Source organism: Amia ocellicauda, chromosome 14, assembly GCF_036373705.1.
Source record: "Amia ocellicauda isolate fAmiCal2 chromosome 14, fAmiCal2.hap1, whole genome shotgun sequence".
Lineage (NCBI taxonomy): Eukaryota > Metazoa > Chordata > Actinopteri > Amiiformes > Amiidae > Amia > Amia ocellicauda.
Genome location: NC_089863.1, coordinates 11,733,019 through 11,748,972, shown reverse-complemented (window position 1 = coordinate 11,748,972; position 15,954 = coordinate 11,733,019). Strand labels below are relative to the sequence as shown.

Sequence of the window (15,954 nt, the reverse complement as noted above, 5' to 3'; positions counted from 1 at the left end):
ATGTTGCAAATGGACAAATTGTTTTAATTTATCAGCATGTCATCCGTGGGACATTAAAACTGAATTAGCTTGGTTTTATTTATTCAGGTTTTTTTAACTTTCTATTTATTACATGTATTTGTTTATATACATTTAACACGTCTGTTTGATTCTTTATTTTTGACACGTGATTTTGTGATCTATAGACTTTTATGATTTTTGGTTGCACCAGTTTGTTTATTGATTTGATTGCACTGATTAACTACCGCATTCCACTCCAAGCCTTCTCACGTCTTTTAATAGCATAATTACTGACAGCTGCGGTAGCCTTTTAAAAAGGGCTTTTTTATTTATTTTATTTTTTTATATATAACACAAATAGGCAGAGCATCACTAAAGCGAAGCGGGGATTACAACAAACCGAGGAAACAGCAGAGAATAGGGGAGAAAGGAAAGAGGGAAAAGAGACGCAGAAGCAAATGAGAGAAACTGAAACGAGGAGGTTTGAAGAGACCTAAAACTATCCTATTTTTATCTTTTTGTATTTTTTTGTATACCCCCTGCCTGCTGCTATCCCTGCTGTAACTGGGTTTTAACTTTTTATTTTAATAACCTTGAGCTTTCCATGGGCACTGGAGGTACTTGTTGGACTGCGAGTTGAGTTGGCATTTATATCTGGACACAAGCCAACTCTACACCCATAGCTCTAGCAGTGGACTGGACCATCTTTTTGGAGGTCTTATTCCTGCTGCAGGCACAGTACTGTAGATTTTAACTTTTTGGATTGCCTTTTTTTGGACAGTTTTTAATTGTTTTAAACTAGAAGAATATTCTGAATAAAATAATTGTGCCCCCACTTGATTCTGTGTTGCAGACCTATGTTGTGGACCCCAGATAAAAGAACCTGTGATTTCCTTTTTTTGTATTAGTATTGAGGATTGAGTGCTCAATCAAAACACTAGGTGGCGTAGTCATGCATTTGTAGTAGTTCTGCCAAACCGGATAGAAATCTACCCCCTCACAATTAGTTATTTTATTAGTAAGTACTTTCGAGTGTCTTAGGACTTTAAACTAGTTTCCGTTTGATCTGGTATCAATATCCGAATAAATAATTGCTGAATATAGTCCTTGTATTTAGTGACCCCCACACATGCAACCCACAGCAGTCAAGTGCTTTGAAAACGAGACCGGGTTGATGCGCAAGTTACCACAATACTTGACTAATACGAATTCAGATTAGCGGTCAGGTTGACCTGTATGAATTGACCTTGAGGCTGTTTCGTTCAAATATGTTTATTAAAAATGGTAATAGACAACCTGTATTTGCAAAGAAAGGACAGAGACGAGCAGGGTGGGTAATATTAAAAGTGAGAGTAAGAGGAGATCTATCCAATACTCAAGACCCAAAGCATGTAAAATAACAAACAAGTATTATGATTATGGTACCCGTTCCTACAATTTAGATCTCCTACACAACTAGGTTTTATGTAATTGTGATTTACCTCATTCTTGACTAGTACACGAAATGTACTACCTGTGTGGTTTACCGAGATTCAGTTATGCAGTCAGTCGAAAGCGGGGAGGGCTGGCAGACTGTGTTGACTTGAAGAAGGTTTCAAAACTTTCAGGCTTTTTGTGGAAAAGTTCTGGTTCCGTTCAGTCTTCCTGGATTTCATCTCCTTGGTTTCTTCTTCAAGGTTCCACTCCACTCCCAATTGTGCCACTCCGAATTGCTAGTTTTAGATTTCTTGTTTTATACATTTTAGACACCAGGATTCTAATGTCTTTCCTTCCAAACTTCTGATTGGTCAGGTTTGGGGTAATCAAATTGAAATTCGAATCGAAGCAGTCTTTCCCATTCCTCTTCCCTTGATCCCTACAGAATGTGTGTTGGGGGTGTGATGGCTTTGAGGAATGTGACAAATGGTTAAAATGTTACCTAGAGTTTCTAACTCTCTATATTGTCAGGTTTTAGTTCTATCAATTACATTTTCAAATCCCTCAAAGCATGATCTCACAGTTGATACCAAACAAGCCAGGTGTTCTTCTCTGTAATGTTAAATTTTAGTCGTCTTGGAATTCCAGGAAGGGTGGGTCTGATGTCCATGTCAGTGGAGGATCAATTAGGATGTGTGAATAATTCTCTTACCAGATGTTAATGTTGCATTGTATGTGGAATATAAATGGTCCAATGGTTGTTTTAGCTAATGGTCTTTCTTTTAATACCAAACATGGCTTGAGCGTGTTTTGGTTCTGAGTTAGAATTATTTCAGTGTCATTAACTTAGTTTTAAGTCACCTTTTATTGTTTGTTATCAAACTGTGGAAGAAGTTGGGTATTTGTATTTGGGTTTGTTGCCCTGGTCTATGGAATATATAAAGTACATTGAATGTCTGAGTTTCACAAAATAAATCTTCAATTGGAATGTGATGCTAGTCTCTGTGGAGACGGGCATGGCAGCCCATTTGTCAGTTGGGGGGTCTCCAGCATGGACGTGTTATCTGTCGTACTTTGGTGAGCACAGGCCTCTCGTAAAACGGAGAGCTTCAAAGCTGTCTCCTTAAGTCCTTTAGCACAAGCCTAAATTTCTCCGTTAGGAAGGTATATGCATTTCAGTATATGTTTGCCAAAATAAGGTTGTATGATTTACATAATTTAGCAGCTACACTCAGCAGCAAAATATAAAACAATATCCAACAAATATAGAAACACAACACAGGAACATAATACATTTCAATAGCCGGGGAGTTGAACTGGAAACTGTATTAATCAAAACTATCCAGTACTTTAATCTAGGTTTAAATTGTTTTGTTATTCGTGATTAACTTCTCTTTAGTATGACTGGTGAACCACTTCAGAACTGACCTGTGTTCAATGTAGTTAATGGGTCATTGGGTGTTTGCTCAAAGTTGACCTTTGAAATTGAAAGTAAGCTCTCTCTCTTGCTGCAGGAGACTGTATTCGACAATTTGGAGGTTTCAATTAAGGAACAGAATTCATCTTCTGGGTTTCAGTTGTTCTGAGTTTCAGAGGAGTCCTTTTGTAAATATTTTAAGGGAAGGATTCAACAGTCAGTGCCCAACTATACCAGAGACGGATCCAATTCCACCAGCACACCCTGTGACTGCGGAGGCCGTGTCCTGTGTCTGAAAGTGAAAGCAGGTACTGGGATGATTCTTCAGGCTGGTCAGACAAACAATAAGCCTCACAGTCATGTACTAGAGAAGAAAAAAATATATAAAAATAGAAACCTGTTCCTCAAACAATACAACTTGTTTGGTTATGTGATATAAAAAAAAAATGAAATACAAAGTCTGTTTACTCCCATGAGAATTAAAAGGTGTTGATTTATATTCTATTGTAATGATTGAGCGCCTTCAATAGTAAAGATCGGTTAAACGTCAATTTTTTTGTTTCTTCCTGTGAAATGGTTCTCAGCCTCCCCTCTTGAATGTCTTTCTGACTGCTAAAATAGTTTGCTTTGCTAATCTTTTCATCTTTAATCAATACGAAGGGGAAAAAATAGCCTTGTTAGCCAGTGACTGTAAGGGTGACCTCTGTCTGCCATTCTCAGAGACTCCAGCTGTCCTCGTGAGTTTTACAAGCATGGTGATGAGGTCTCAGCCCACAGTTTGGCTGTGTGTGACTGCGCTGTTTCTCCCACAGCCCTCTGCCTCCATAACAGGTACACTGGCAGCAATAAATCATATACATCAATCACCAAGTATGGAATGTGTCTGGGACAAGTGTTCCTACAGCGCAGTAAATTCATCTGACTTCTTTTTTTTGTTTTGTTTACTTTTTCAAATTTTCTCTTCCTTCAGAAAACTTTAAGATCCATGCTCCAGCTGTCCCCTTGGTTACCACACCTGGGGAAGACATTGTCCTGCCCTGTAATGTGATCCCCGCTGTCAGCACTGAGGACCTCGAGGTCAGGTGGTTTAGGGATGATTTTGCAAAGCCTGTTTATCTGTATGCTGACCACAGTCATAACCATGGAAATCAGATGCCATCCTACATAGGAAGAGCTGCCCTGTTCCCAGAGGAATTATACAAGGGCAACACCTCCTTGCGTCTGGCTGACGTGCGAGTCTCCGACGATGGACAGTATAAGTGTTTCGTCCAGTCGGGTCTGTGGTATGGAGAGGTGATCGTCCATCTGGTCATCAGAGGTCAGTTGTTTTTTCTGTTATTTGTGGAAAAACAATAGATAGGATAGTGATGACAGATTTGACTCAAGATCATTTTTATTCTATCCGTTATCTCCCTACAGTGGCACCTTGACTAACTTTTTAGGTGGTGTCAGAATATGAATATAAATGTGTGAGGGAGATAATAGCTCAATTTATTAATCTATAGCTATGAAACAGACTTCACACCATTTATTCCCAGAAGCTCCAAGCCTCTGTGAACACACGAGAGCCAGAAACCTACTCAAATAAAATGTTTCACTCACTGTTCTAGCTGGAGGTTTTAATGGTAAAACCCTGTCATGACATCCCTGGCTCTCCTGGTATCTTTAATAGAGAGTCTGACATGAAGATGTATGAGTTTCACTGCTAGTGTTTTAAGTAGGACCTTTCATTCATGGTTAATTGAATTGAGTTTTATGTATTGATGTGGAAGGCTAAATAAAAGATTGTGATGATCAAATGCTTACAAGGAAGTTCTTGTTAATCACAAAAAAAAAAAAATGCTACAAAAGTCTTAATCTCTCTATTGTCCACTGTAGCCTCTGGCACCCAGCCAGTGATCTCTATAGAGGGACACCAGGAAGGGGGGATCGGCCTGGTGTGTGAATCTAAAGGCTGGTACCCTGAGCCTGCGCTGGTCTGGATGGACAGTGAAGGACAGAGTCTCACTGCTGGACGTACAGAGACGGTCAGAGATAATCGGGACCTCTTCACTGTGAGAGGACAGGTGATCGTACAGGAGAGAGACATCAACAGGTACACCTGCAGTGTCACACAGCAGCAGCTCAATGAAGGGAAGGACACAAAAATGTACATTCCCAGTAAGTAACACTAGTTCATATGTATTTTATTAAACACTGTCACACTCAAATAATATCCACAGTTATTAACTGACCTTGTGTTTTTCAGGTGAAATGTTCCCCCGTGTCTCTCCCTGGATGATGGCCTTCTTTGTATTTTTCACATTTTGTCTTCTTGCTTTGATTGTTGGCTTATTTTTCTATGTTAAACTGCACAGAGAAAAAGGTATTTTATTATTTACCCTATTATATTACTAAAACTGTTCATTGATACCTGAGCTGCACCCAACTGAATGTCATTTACTTAATTGCTGTTGTCATGAACAGGCCAATGAAGACTTTGTATAACCAGGGGTGTCATGCAGCTAAATGTTTTTGGTATTTCTGATACCAGTTATTGTTAAAACATCTTCGCTTGGTTCCAAACAAAGTGTAAGGGTTGGCATCTAACACTGATGGAGTGGGACCCATTCTTAAATATTCATCTCTTGGCATGATTAAACTTGTCTCTCTGATTTATAGATATAAAAAACTCCTTAAAACGGTGTACGTAGTATATCGTACAAACTATAAGAACAATTAGGTCAATGGTATTGCAACTGAAGCTTTTTACAAGGTTACACTTTACTTTATTACTAAAGCATTTATTTGGTCTTGTTGTCTGAACCTACCTGTCTGAACCTCACTGGTGCTGCTACTACTGATACTGCAGCTAATACAGAGAGACTTCAGTCACAGGGGCTTAAAAAAATTAAACAAAACTTGAATATGCTGCTCCGCATCCTTGCTCTACATACTATTTTTATTTTTTATTTTTTTGAGAGGTAAGGGTCAACATGTATTTCTGCATCTCCATATAGTATCAGATCACATTGTACTTAATTGTAAATGTACAGAGCCCTCCAGATTAATTTTGACCCAATTCAAATTTATAGCAAAGAAAAGTATACTGTGAGTTTTTAGTTGTTGATGTTTTTGTTTTTTTGATAAATACATGAAAATTTAAAACACCACGATGATGTGTTAGATATCACAAAACATTTCAGTCCAAAGTTTATTGGATTTTAATTTTTAAGGTATGAATAATTTTGAATGTAGTTTTTGAACAAATATGCAAATGCTGGACAAATATATTTTTGCTAATCCAAGTCTTTAAATAGTAGATGTCATTCATTTATGCAACAAATAAATGTCTAATTCTGGAGGCAACTGTATGTGTAGTTAGTAGAATTACTATAGATCTAACTTTGTTTCTTCTCTCTTAACTGAAGTTTAGGAATTAAAACGCATGAAAGCACCTGATCACTTAAATAATAAAGAACTACCCAATGATTGACAGCAATATATGCTGTACACCACAGTTAAACAAAAACATTGAATAGCTTTACTACATTTTTGTAAAAACATGTTTATAGACACACTGCCTAAAACCATAGTATGAAAGACAAAACAACGCCTATAGATTTTTTTCTTTAAGCAGATTGTATCCTAATTAAAAACAGAACATTACAAAAAGAACATGAAATGTTGGGTAAAAAGAAAAAATACATAATTTTAACAGAGCAAAGATGGAACAAACTGACAGCATCTCTCCAGGGCATGCCCAAAAAAATGCCCAAACAAAGGGAATTGTAATGAATTTGTTGCAATGATCACTGTGTGATGTGCTGTACTGGCTGGCGAGCGCACAACGTGCAACAACACTGACAGTGCGTGCCAGGGACAGACTTGATGACATGCATACGCTGAATAAGGGGCTGCCACTAAAATTCAACACTGTAGCTGAAGTGGCCAGGGATCATCTAAGATAAATAATATTTATTTAAATGTTTCTACATAGGTTTGACAAAAAAATTAACAATGGAAATTATTTTGCGGAGAATGTGCCACCCTGGTGCCCCAATGGCATGATGCCACTGTGTATAACATACTCTGCATGAAGGAGGGATGAGAGTTGAATTTTATCAGATATTATTTTATTAGTATAACTTCAATGTTAAATACGTTCCCAAAATGACTGATTGTTTCTTTTCTTTCCTGACAGATAATATTGTAGAAAAGACGAGTAAGTATTCAGGGTTTACTTGATTGTTCTTTGATTCCGTCTGTGTTCAGTATTTCAGTCTGAGTTTGTCTTGTTGTGCTTGAGGCTTGACCCAGAAAAACACAATCCAGATCTAGACGTACAGCCTTATTCAATATCATATGGAAATGGGGAGTTGCGGGTGGCATTAAGGAAACTCTAGCCTTCACTCTAGTATGATTGATTTGACTTGTCTTTGTTTTCTTTGACAGCTAAGAAGATAAGTAAGTATTATTTTGTTGTATTTAAAGAGTGTGGTTGACTCTTAATCCTGGTATTTTAATTGCAAATAATTCATGAAAAAGCTTGTAATAAATTAAACTCTGAAGAGTGATCAAATGTCTGCTAAGTCTTGTCCAAATACACTGTGGTTTATATGATGAATAATTACATAAAGCAGTTGATGCTGCACACTAGTCAAGTCTGGTGGAGATTCCTGTAACACGAGGGGATTCAAGTGTGGCTGTTGATGCAGTCGTCACTGAAACTTTGTTGAGACCAATTTTTATTTTTTGTTTTTTATTTATAGGTGCTGAGAAGGGTAAGTATTCAAAACATTTTCCAGGTTTCAGTTAATTTTAATTTAATTAGTTTTTTGATTGTGTATAAAATGTTATTACAATTTAGATTTGTTTTTTCTTTATTCTGCAGATAAACTACTAGAAGATAAGAGTGAGTATGCAGTGTATATTTGCTGTATTTATTGGTGTGGATGTAAGTCTGTATGGGCAGTTGGGTTCTGCCCTCTATTGGACAGACATGTGCTGAGCACTGTGTATTTAAATGACATCACTGTAATGAGCTCATACACCATGTGTCCAATTTATATACTGTATATCACTGAGATATTGAAAAAATACAGCCGTCTTCTTTTTCACCTGCAACTGACCTTTCTGCGCAGCTGAGTAAGTATCCAGTGTGCGTTCAGAGCAGCACTTGTCCTGCTCTCAGTGTCTTATTTTTCTCTTTTCACACACCTGTTGTGCTTCAACTTGTTCACCTTCTGTGTGTGTTCAGAGAGTCAGTGCCCTGGAGAGATGCTGTCAGTGATGCTATAGCTGAGTGCACCTTCACCAATGGGGGTGTAGCTTTGTGCAACAGGAATTAGCTTCCCCTGCACACTTCCTGAGAATCCAGAAACACAGGTCTTTCAGAAGATGTTGGGGTATTTGGGTGGAGAGGTGAACTTCCTCTTTACACTCATAGCATCTTCCTTGTGCAGTGAGAGGTTTTATTTCTCTTCTTCTCTTTCCATTGACAGGCTCTGCTGCTGAAGAGATCAGTGAGTATTCATCTTTCTCCTCTGTGATCTCTGGATGAGTAGAGTCCAGTGTTGTCACCGCTGTGGATCTGTTCTGTCTCAGTGTTTGACAGATTGTCTCAGAATTATATATCAAGTGACAAAATAGGAAAAGAAGAGGATACATTATTATTATTATTATAAATGTATTTGCAGACACCCTTATCCAGGGCAACTTACAAAATATAAGCGCAATACAAATGCAAACTGAGTTAATTCTATTGAGAGCCATTCCCAGTCATCAGTCATGGGGGCAGATTCCCCATTAAGGGCGTTAATGTTTGTGTTTGTGTTAAAGTGATTTGCATTGTTTTAAATAGTTTAAATATAAATCATGAACATTTAATCATTAAATAAAGCTACTTTATGATATTAATTACAGTTGATTTTACATGTAATTTTCAATTCTTTTAAATAAAACGGTGTAAATTGATGTTAATTCTAATTAAATAAATACATAAATAAAAACACTGCAGTAAACAGACCAGTATCACGGAGCTTCTGTGAATTAAATGTCGGTTTTCTCTTTCACCTGCAGTTCGGCTAACTGCACAGCTGGGTAAGTGTCCAGTGTGTCCCTGTGCTGCTGTGTGTGTGATGTCTGACAGTCCTCTCTCACATCTGGGTGCTGCCCTCTACAGGACAGAGGAGTGCAGTGCAGTGTCCTGCTCTCAGCGTCTCACTGCTCTCACTTCAATCTCCCTTATTAGAGAGTCAGTACCGGCTATAGCTGAGCGCACTTTCACCAATGGGGGTGTAGCTTTGTGCAACAGGAATTAGCTTCCCCTGCACACTTGCTTCACACACACATGACTATGGCAAATCTATGGCATTTTCAATGATGATTGCCATGTTGAGCACCTCCCAGGTATATTTATTTGTATTTGTATTTGAGTAAAAGTATTATTAAATAAAATTTGGGAGCATCTGAACATTTGTATTGGTTTTCTGTGTTTGAATCGGAAAATAGCATTCTTACCATTGATAAGATTTTATGGCACACTGTGTGTTGATCCTACTGTCTCTCTCTAGGACTTTTATGAGATCAGTTAATATCACTATCATCTTTCCAGAATAATGAATATATTTAAGTAGGAGTTTGTTCCAACGATAATATTCATAGAGGATGGATTCAGGATGTAAAAGAATCATTTCCTAGGGAGGCGATGGCATTTGTACCATTGATAATATTTAATTGCACATTGTGTGTTTATCCTACAGTCTGTCTCTGGGCCTTAACTGATAGCAGTTAATATAATTGATGGTGATGGCGAGGCGATGGCTGGAAGAGTCTGACTGTTGTAGATCTTCCTCCTTTGGCCACAGTCTTCTGTGCATCACTGCTGTGACTAAATGTGTGTCTTCTTCCTTTACAGAGTCTCTTACTGTGCAGAAGAGTAAGTGTTCTACGGTTTGAATGTAATTGTTCCGATTCCTTCTATTTGAGGTTAAATGTTGGAATATGTGTTAGTAAAAAAAAAAAAAAAAAATGATATAAAGCACAATGGAAATCATTTGTTATTTGTATAAAACTTACTCCACCACAGACATTTAATTAAATGTTATTCTTATGTTTTTTTTTTTTAATGGTTTTATCTTTTAATCAAATTGTACTTTTGATTTCATATACCCTGGTTTAGTGTATGTTTGTTAGTGTATCACTGTTCCTAAAAGGCAAAATTCATATCACAGATGTGAACAAAGCAGTACTGAACTATTGTGAATTAAATCTGGGTTTGAGCACAACCAGGTTCACAGGGATGACATCACTGTAATGAGCTCTTACACCATGTGCCGTGTTATATATATCACTGAGAGAATGGGAATTACAGCTGTCTTCTCTTCTCTTTCACCTGCAGATGAGCTTTCTGCACAGCTGGGTAAGTGTCCAGTGTGTCCTGTGCTGCTGTGTGCAGTGACGTGTCTCTCTCACAGCTGGGTGCTGCCCTCTACAGGACAGAGCAGTGCAGTGCACTGTGTCAGAGCAGCGCAGGTCCTGCTCTCAGTGTCTCATTGCTCTCACTTCAATCTCCTGTTGTGTTTCAGCTCGTTGTCATTAATAATCTTCTAAATGATTCTCATTCACATTCTCACACTGATAGTCATGGAGATGAGAATTGTAAGAATTAATAATTGTCCTAGGTGTTCTCCACTGATCTGAGTATTTTCCACATTGTTAAGCATCTCTCACAGTATGTGACTTTCATCCACATTACTATTATAAATATATAATTTGTCTTAGTTGATCAACTAGGAAATCAAAAGTATAAATGAGAGAAACAACCTTTCAGCTGAGCACAGTTCCTGAGGTAATAGTCATGAGAGAGCAGCAGATTCCCCACTAGAGGGCGGCTGGTTATTGCAGTGTAGGCTCTGGGCGTCACTGCTGACACTGATTTGTGTTTTCCCTTTAACAGAAAACTTCTCTAAAGACAACCGTAAGTTTTTAACATTCTTATTAGTTTCCCTAGTGTTTTTGTTTTTGTTTCTGCATTTCTGTATGTTAGGTGTTAATTATTTTGTTTAGGTTTATTTCTAATTTAAATTTAGTTTTGTTCCTTAAAATGCACTTTTTAAAATGCAAACGTTTTATACTATAGATTTAACATCAGCTTTAACTATGTTTGCATTGTGGACTTTTAATTTGTTTACTTATTATACAATGTAAATTAATTATGTTCATCCTTATTCTTAAGAAGCTGTACTCAAAACTCAACAGTAAACCACTATATCACTGAGATAATGTGACTTAAAACTGTCGGACTTCTCTCTTTTCCTTCTCTGCAGCTGAGTTTCGTAAACAACTGGGTGAGTAGCAGCCAGTGTTTGTTCTTCTTGTGTTTCTTATAGTCATCAACTTGTTTTCCTCTAAATCACATCTTGTGCTTTAACTTTGTTGTCAAGATTCTCTCTTTTTCATGATTGTCAGCCCCAGGGGCCTGGCCATGGGGGTCAGATTCCCCATCATAGGGAGTCATTTCTAATGTCAGGAGGTGGATGATGGGGTCTGGTTTCTCAGTGCAGATCTCTGCTATTGCTGCCGTAGTGGTTGCATCACTGGTGATCACTGCTTTCTATTCTCCCATTACATAAAAACGTAGTGATGAGAAGAGTGAGTGTGCTACATTTTTCTTGTTTTTCTCAGGTTATCATAGTTTGAATACCGTTTTCATATATAAACATTTGAGGTTTAGATTATTTTGCTTTGAATTCACAATACACTAAAGTTGTATTAATAGTTTTGTTATCCCCTGAATTTGTGTCACAAAGAGGTGGTGTAATGTTTTGGGGTCATCCATTTATTGCTAATTACATAAACCACTAAACCTGTACTGTAAACTGTCTCCTCTTCTCATTCACCCACTGGTCAGCTTTCTGTACAGCTTTGTAAATAACCAATGTGTGTTTGCTCCTACAGTGCTGCTGTGTGTGGTGACATTTCAAAGTTGTTTTTATTAATAATTTATCATGTAAGAGATTTAGAATTCTGAGCTTCAGTCATTTTTGTATTATTATTTTTACTAATCTGATTTAACATTGAAATGTAATTTTAATAAAATGTACGTCAGACCAGGCTCAATCACCTGATCAACGTCACAAGCAGAGTGACAAACCCGCTGCATCAAGAGACCAGTCCTCTGACACAGGGGGTTTGAGCACAACAAGGTTCACAGGGATGACATCACTGTAATGAGCTCATACCCCATGTGCTGTTATATATATCACTGAGAGAATGGGAATTACAGCTGCCTTCTCTTCTCTTTCACCTGCAGCTCAGCTCTCTGTATGCCTGGGTAAGTTTCCAGTGTGTTTATCTGCTCCAAAACTGCTGCTGTGTGCAGTGATGTGTGTGACAGTCCTCTCTCACAGCTGGGTGCTGCCCTCTACAGAACAGAGGAGAGCAGTGCACTGTGTCAGAGCAGCGCAGGTCCTGCTCTCAGCATTTCACCATTTAAAGGGAACAGGGGTTTCAGTGTGTGGATGTTCTTGCTATCGCTGCTCACTTCACTGCTTCACTGGAATTGTTTCTGTTTTCTCCATTGTTTGTCATGTACAGATTCTCTCTCTGCTCAGAAAGGTGTTCAAATCAGTCTTCTGAGAGGATTTTTTTATTTTTAATATTGTTTCTGAAATGTAATTTTAATGGGGAAAAAAATAATTTCTGAAGCTGTTTTCATTTAAATTGTTTAATACTTGTTTACAAGAAAGTGAGATTATGTTTTCATTATTTTTTGGAAACTCTATTTTCTTTCCCCTGCAGATCACTATTCCAGTGAACTGAGTAAGTCCTCTGTATACAGTGTCTTCTGCTCTGACGCTGCTGCTGCATTACTGTCATGTGTGAACAGAGGGAGCTGCCCTCTGCTGGACAAACCTATGCATTGCACAGTGTACTTCACTGTACTGAATGATGTCATAGCACAGCTCTATTTCACATTCGATTAGATCTGCTGTAAATTGAATTGATATAGTTAAAGGTGTTGAACATTTACTGAAACTCCACTTGTTATTTTCTTGAAACTGATGGAGTTAAAAATTATACAATAACTATCCTGCAGATTATTTGCTCTTTACTCTCCACTGATGGTGATTACAGACAGTGCAGTTGGTTAAATAAAATATTAAGTGAAATGTATTATTCAAAGAGCAAATAAAGACACAAGTGTTCTATTTTCTAGTTGGCTGTAATGTATAGTAAAACATTTGTAACAATATCTATAAACAGTGTATTGCTGAACACACTAGTAGTAGGTGAGTCAGATTCAATTAAAAATGCGTGAATTAATCTGGTCAGTGGTGTTAATTTGACACAGTTACTGCAGTCTCAACTGAGTGATTTTATTTATTTTCAGTGAAGGTGTTTCTAACAAGAAAGGGTATGTGATTTTTCCATTTTATTATTAATACATTGAGATTTGAACATACGAACATTAGAAAGTTTACAAACGAGAGGAAGCCCTTCGACCCTTCGTTCTTGTTTGGTGTGATCCAAGTGATCCAAGGATCCTATCCAGTCTATTTTTGAATGTTCCCAAATGTAAATGTTCCCTAAGAAAAGGACAGTATTACTCCTCATTTGATTACATTTTTGCAGTTTGAATTTTACTTAACTATTAAAGGAAATTTGAAATATGAAGTATAAACCAGCAATTACTACTAATATTAAAGGAGTGATTTTATGGATTCTGTAACTATAATGTGTCAGTGTTTAACGGATTTTGGATTCAATCCCCTTATTAAACAGGAAGTCTACTGAAAGACATTTTTAGCACTAAATCTGGGGCAGACTGAATTAAGTTCACCAGGACTACAGCTCTGGAAAAAAAATGAGACCACTCCAAGTTCAGAAATCAATGTTATATTGTCTCTTAATTTTTTTGCAGAGCTGTATATTATTCCTGTCCAATCAGGCAACACAATATTTCTGGTTCCTCTGCTCTGTTTAACAGGAATGTCACACAGTACAAATCACATGCAGTTACATTTTTGGGATTTTGTATTATATTCTGACAGGAATGATGATTTCTGAAATACTTCCTGCCCGGCAATATCTCTTCCAAATGTTTGAAAAGTCAATTGTTCACTAATCTTTCCTGTGTTCTTCACACTTGATGTGACTTTATTCATCAAGCTAATTTCCTGTCTCGTCTTCAGTTGATTTGACTCTGGATCCCAGCACAGCTCACCCTTGGCTGTGTGTATCTTCAGATGGGAAACAAGTGAGCCTGGGAGACAAGCAAAAGGACATTTCTAAACATCCACAGAGATCTGATTCTGTTTACTCTGTCATGAGTAATGAGAGCTTTGGCAAAGGAAAACGATACTGGGAGGTGCATGTGGGAGAAAAGACTGAATGGACTTTAGGAGTCGCCAAAAGGGTTAATTATTTTTTCGGTTCTTATAAAAATTGCAGTGTTTGCTGCTCTGTTGGGAAGAATAAAAATGGCCTGATAGCAAGCTCCTCCTCTGACAACATCCTCCAGAGTCTGGAGCCCCGGAAGGTGGGGGTGTATTTGGATTATGAGGGGGGGCAGGTCTCCTTTTACAGTGTGGGGGAGAGGGCCCATATCTGCACTTGCACTATTGACACCAATCGTGATGATCTCTATCCATACTTTAGTCCTGGTGACAGTGAGGACGGTACAAATGCAGCCCCACTGATTATCAACCCAGTCGGTTACGGAGACAAATGAGGAATGAATAAAACCACTGGGAATTATTAAAACAGTGCAGGTCAGTAACCTATCAATGGAAATATTATATTTTCATTAATATACTCATGTTGTACACTGTTTTATTACATTAATCAAGTCAATATACTTTTGTTATGTTACATTTTAATTGAAGTGTGTTGTGCCTTTATGAGAGCTCCCTCACACAGAGTTTGAACATCTAAAACTGATGGCTGATCTTCTGATCAAATTGACTTCCTTCTTCCACTGCCTTGTGAATTATCTGAATTGGCATTAAAGAGAAACCAGAGGGGAACAAGTAGTTATTGATACAGTTACATATCTCACCCAAAGTGTTACATGTGGTGCACTAATACATTGTATTTGTCTGTTGTCTATTTCTACTGTAAAGCTGCCTTTTTATTGTTTTTACATTTTTATATAGTAAAGTCTTGCAGATTGTTTTTATTATTTCTATATACCGCTCTGGAAAATATTGAGACCACTCCAAGTTCAGAAATCAATGTTAAGTGTTCTCTTCATTTTTTCCTCAACTGTATCTGTATTTTTTGTTTTTAAAGTTTATTTCACACATTTTAATATGTATTGAAATTTAAAGTACTTGAAATCAAATAATTTGTTGGTGATTTTTTTTTTTCTTTAATTCCAGAGGTAATGTTTTGGTAATTCTCCTGACTAAGATTTCTTAAATATATATATGTATTATTTGTTTGTTGGGGAACTAAATATTTGACCTGTAACAATACAGTACAGCTTATTATTTCAGATCAAGAAGGGGGAACAGTTTAGAAACATGGCGTCTCTTCTAGCTTCTTCGTGTATCTTTCCCTGACGTTTGCAAACATTTTAAATAATATTATTGAGTATATTATGGAGCCAAGGTGTGGGGGCTCAGATTTCAGCCCCTCTTTTTCTCTTTTTCTGTCCTTTGATCTCTGTCCGGCTGAATTATTTTAAGTACGTAAAAATGTCTGGGATTTGGCTGCTCGTCCTTTTCCAACGCTGAGCTACAGTCCAGTGCGAGTTTAACCTTCTGCTCCGGCAGCTCCAGCAGAGAATAGTGACGGTGTTAGTGAGCAGCCTTTTAATCAACTACTGATGTTAATAAATGACTGACGTGTGTAAGTCAGACTTCAACAGCCAATCAGGAAGGGTTTATTTTGTTAAGAAAGCAATTTAGGTTGAGATGTGAAGGCAGAGTGTGAGTGAGAGGACGATTGACAGGCAGAGAAAAGGCGATTATGAACAGAAAATCATCAGGATGTTTTAGAGATTCTTTGAAGATTCTCACACTTGCACACATCACTAGTGTTTAGTTGTTGCTGTTTCTTCATAGTTTTATATTTGTACTATATTTCCTTGTTATAGTGTTAAAATATATTTCCATATAATCGCGATTTGTTTA

The 15,954-nt window shown here is 37.5% G+C and overlaps 1 protein-coding gene across 1 annotated transcript; it reads left to right on the top strand.

Annotated features, from left to right (window-relative positions):
• Positions 1-368: 368 nt before the first annotated feature.
• Positions 369-15,161, top strand: LOC136768142 (butyrophilin subfamily 2 member A1). Its single transcript, XM_066722195.1, has 20 exons — positions 369-481; positions 2,931-3,141; positions 3,554-3,664; positions 3,804-4,151; positions 4,712-4,993; positions 5,082-5,198; positions 7,017-7,037; positions 7,268-7,279; positions 7,585-7,596; positions 7,707-7,727; positions 8,317-8,337; positions 8,894-8,914; positions 9,732-9,752; positions 10,215-10,235; positions 10,773-10,793; positions 11,143-11,163; positions 12,129-12,149; positions 12,617-12,637; positions 13,209-13,232; positions 14,011-15,161. The coding sequence occupies exons 3-20, from the start codon at positions 3,586-3,588 to the stop codon at positions 14,547-14,549; spliced, it is 1,623 nt and encodes a 540-aa protein (XP_066578292.1). The 5' UTR covers positions 369-481; positions 2,931-3,141; positions 3,554-3,585; the 3' UTR covers positions 14,550-15,161.
• Positions 15,162-15,954: the final 793 nt, after the last annotated feature.

Bases quoted from the DNA above. Each gene is read 5' to 3' on its own strand.
- LOC136768142 (XM_066722195.1), top strand. From the start codon at position 3,586: ATGGTGATGAGGTCTCAGCCCACAGTTTGGCTGTGTGTGACTGCGCTG. The intron at 7,728-8,316 runs GTGAGTATGCAG...TTCCATTGACAG, and splicing joins TAAACTACTAGAAGATAAGA to GCTCTGCTGCTGAAGAGATC. The intron at 11,164-12,128 runs GTGAGTAGCAGC...TTTCACCTGCAG, and splicing joins TGAGTTTCGTAAACAACTGG to CTCAGCTCTCTGTATGCCTG.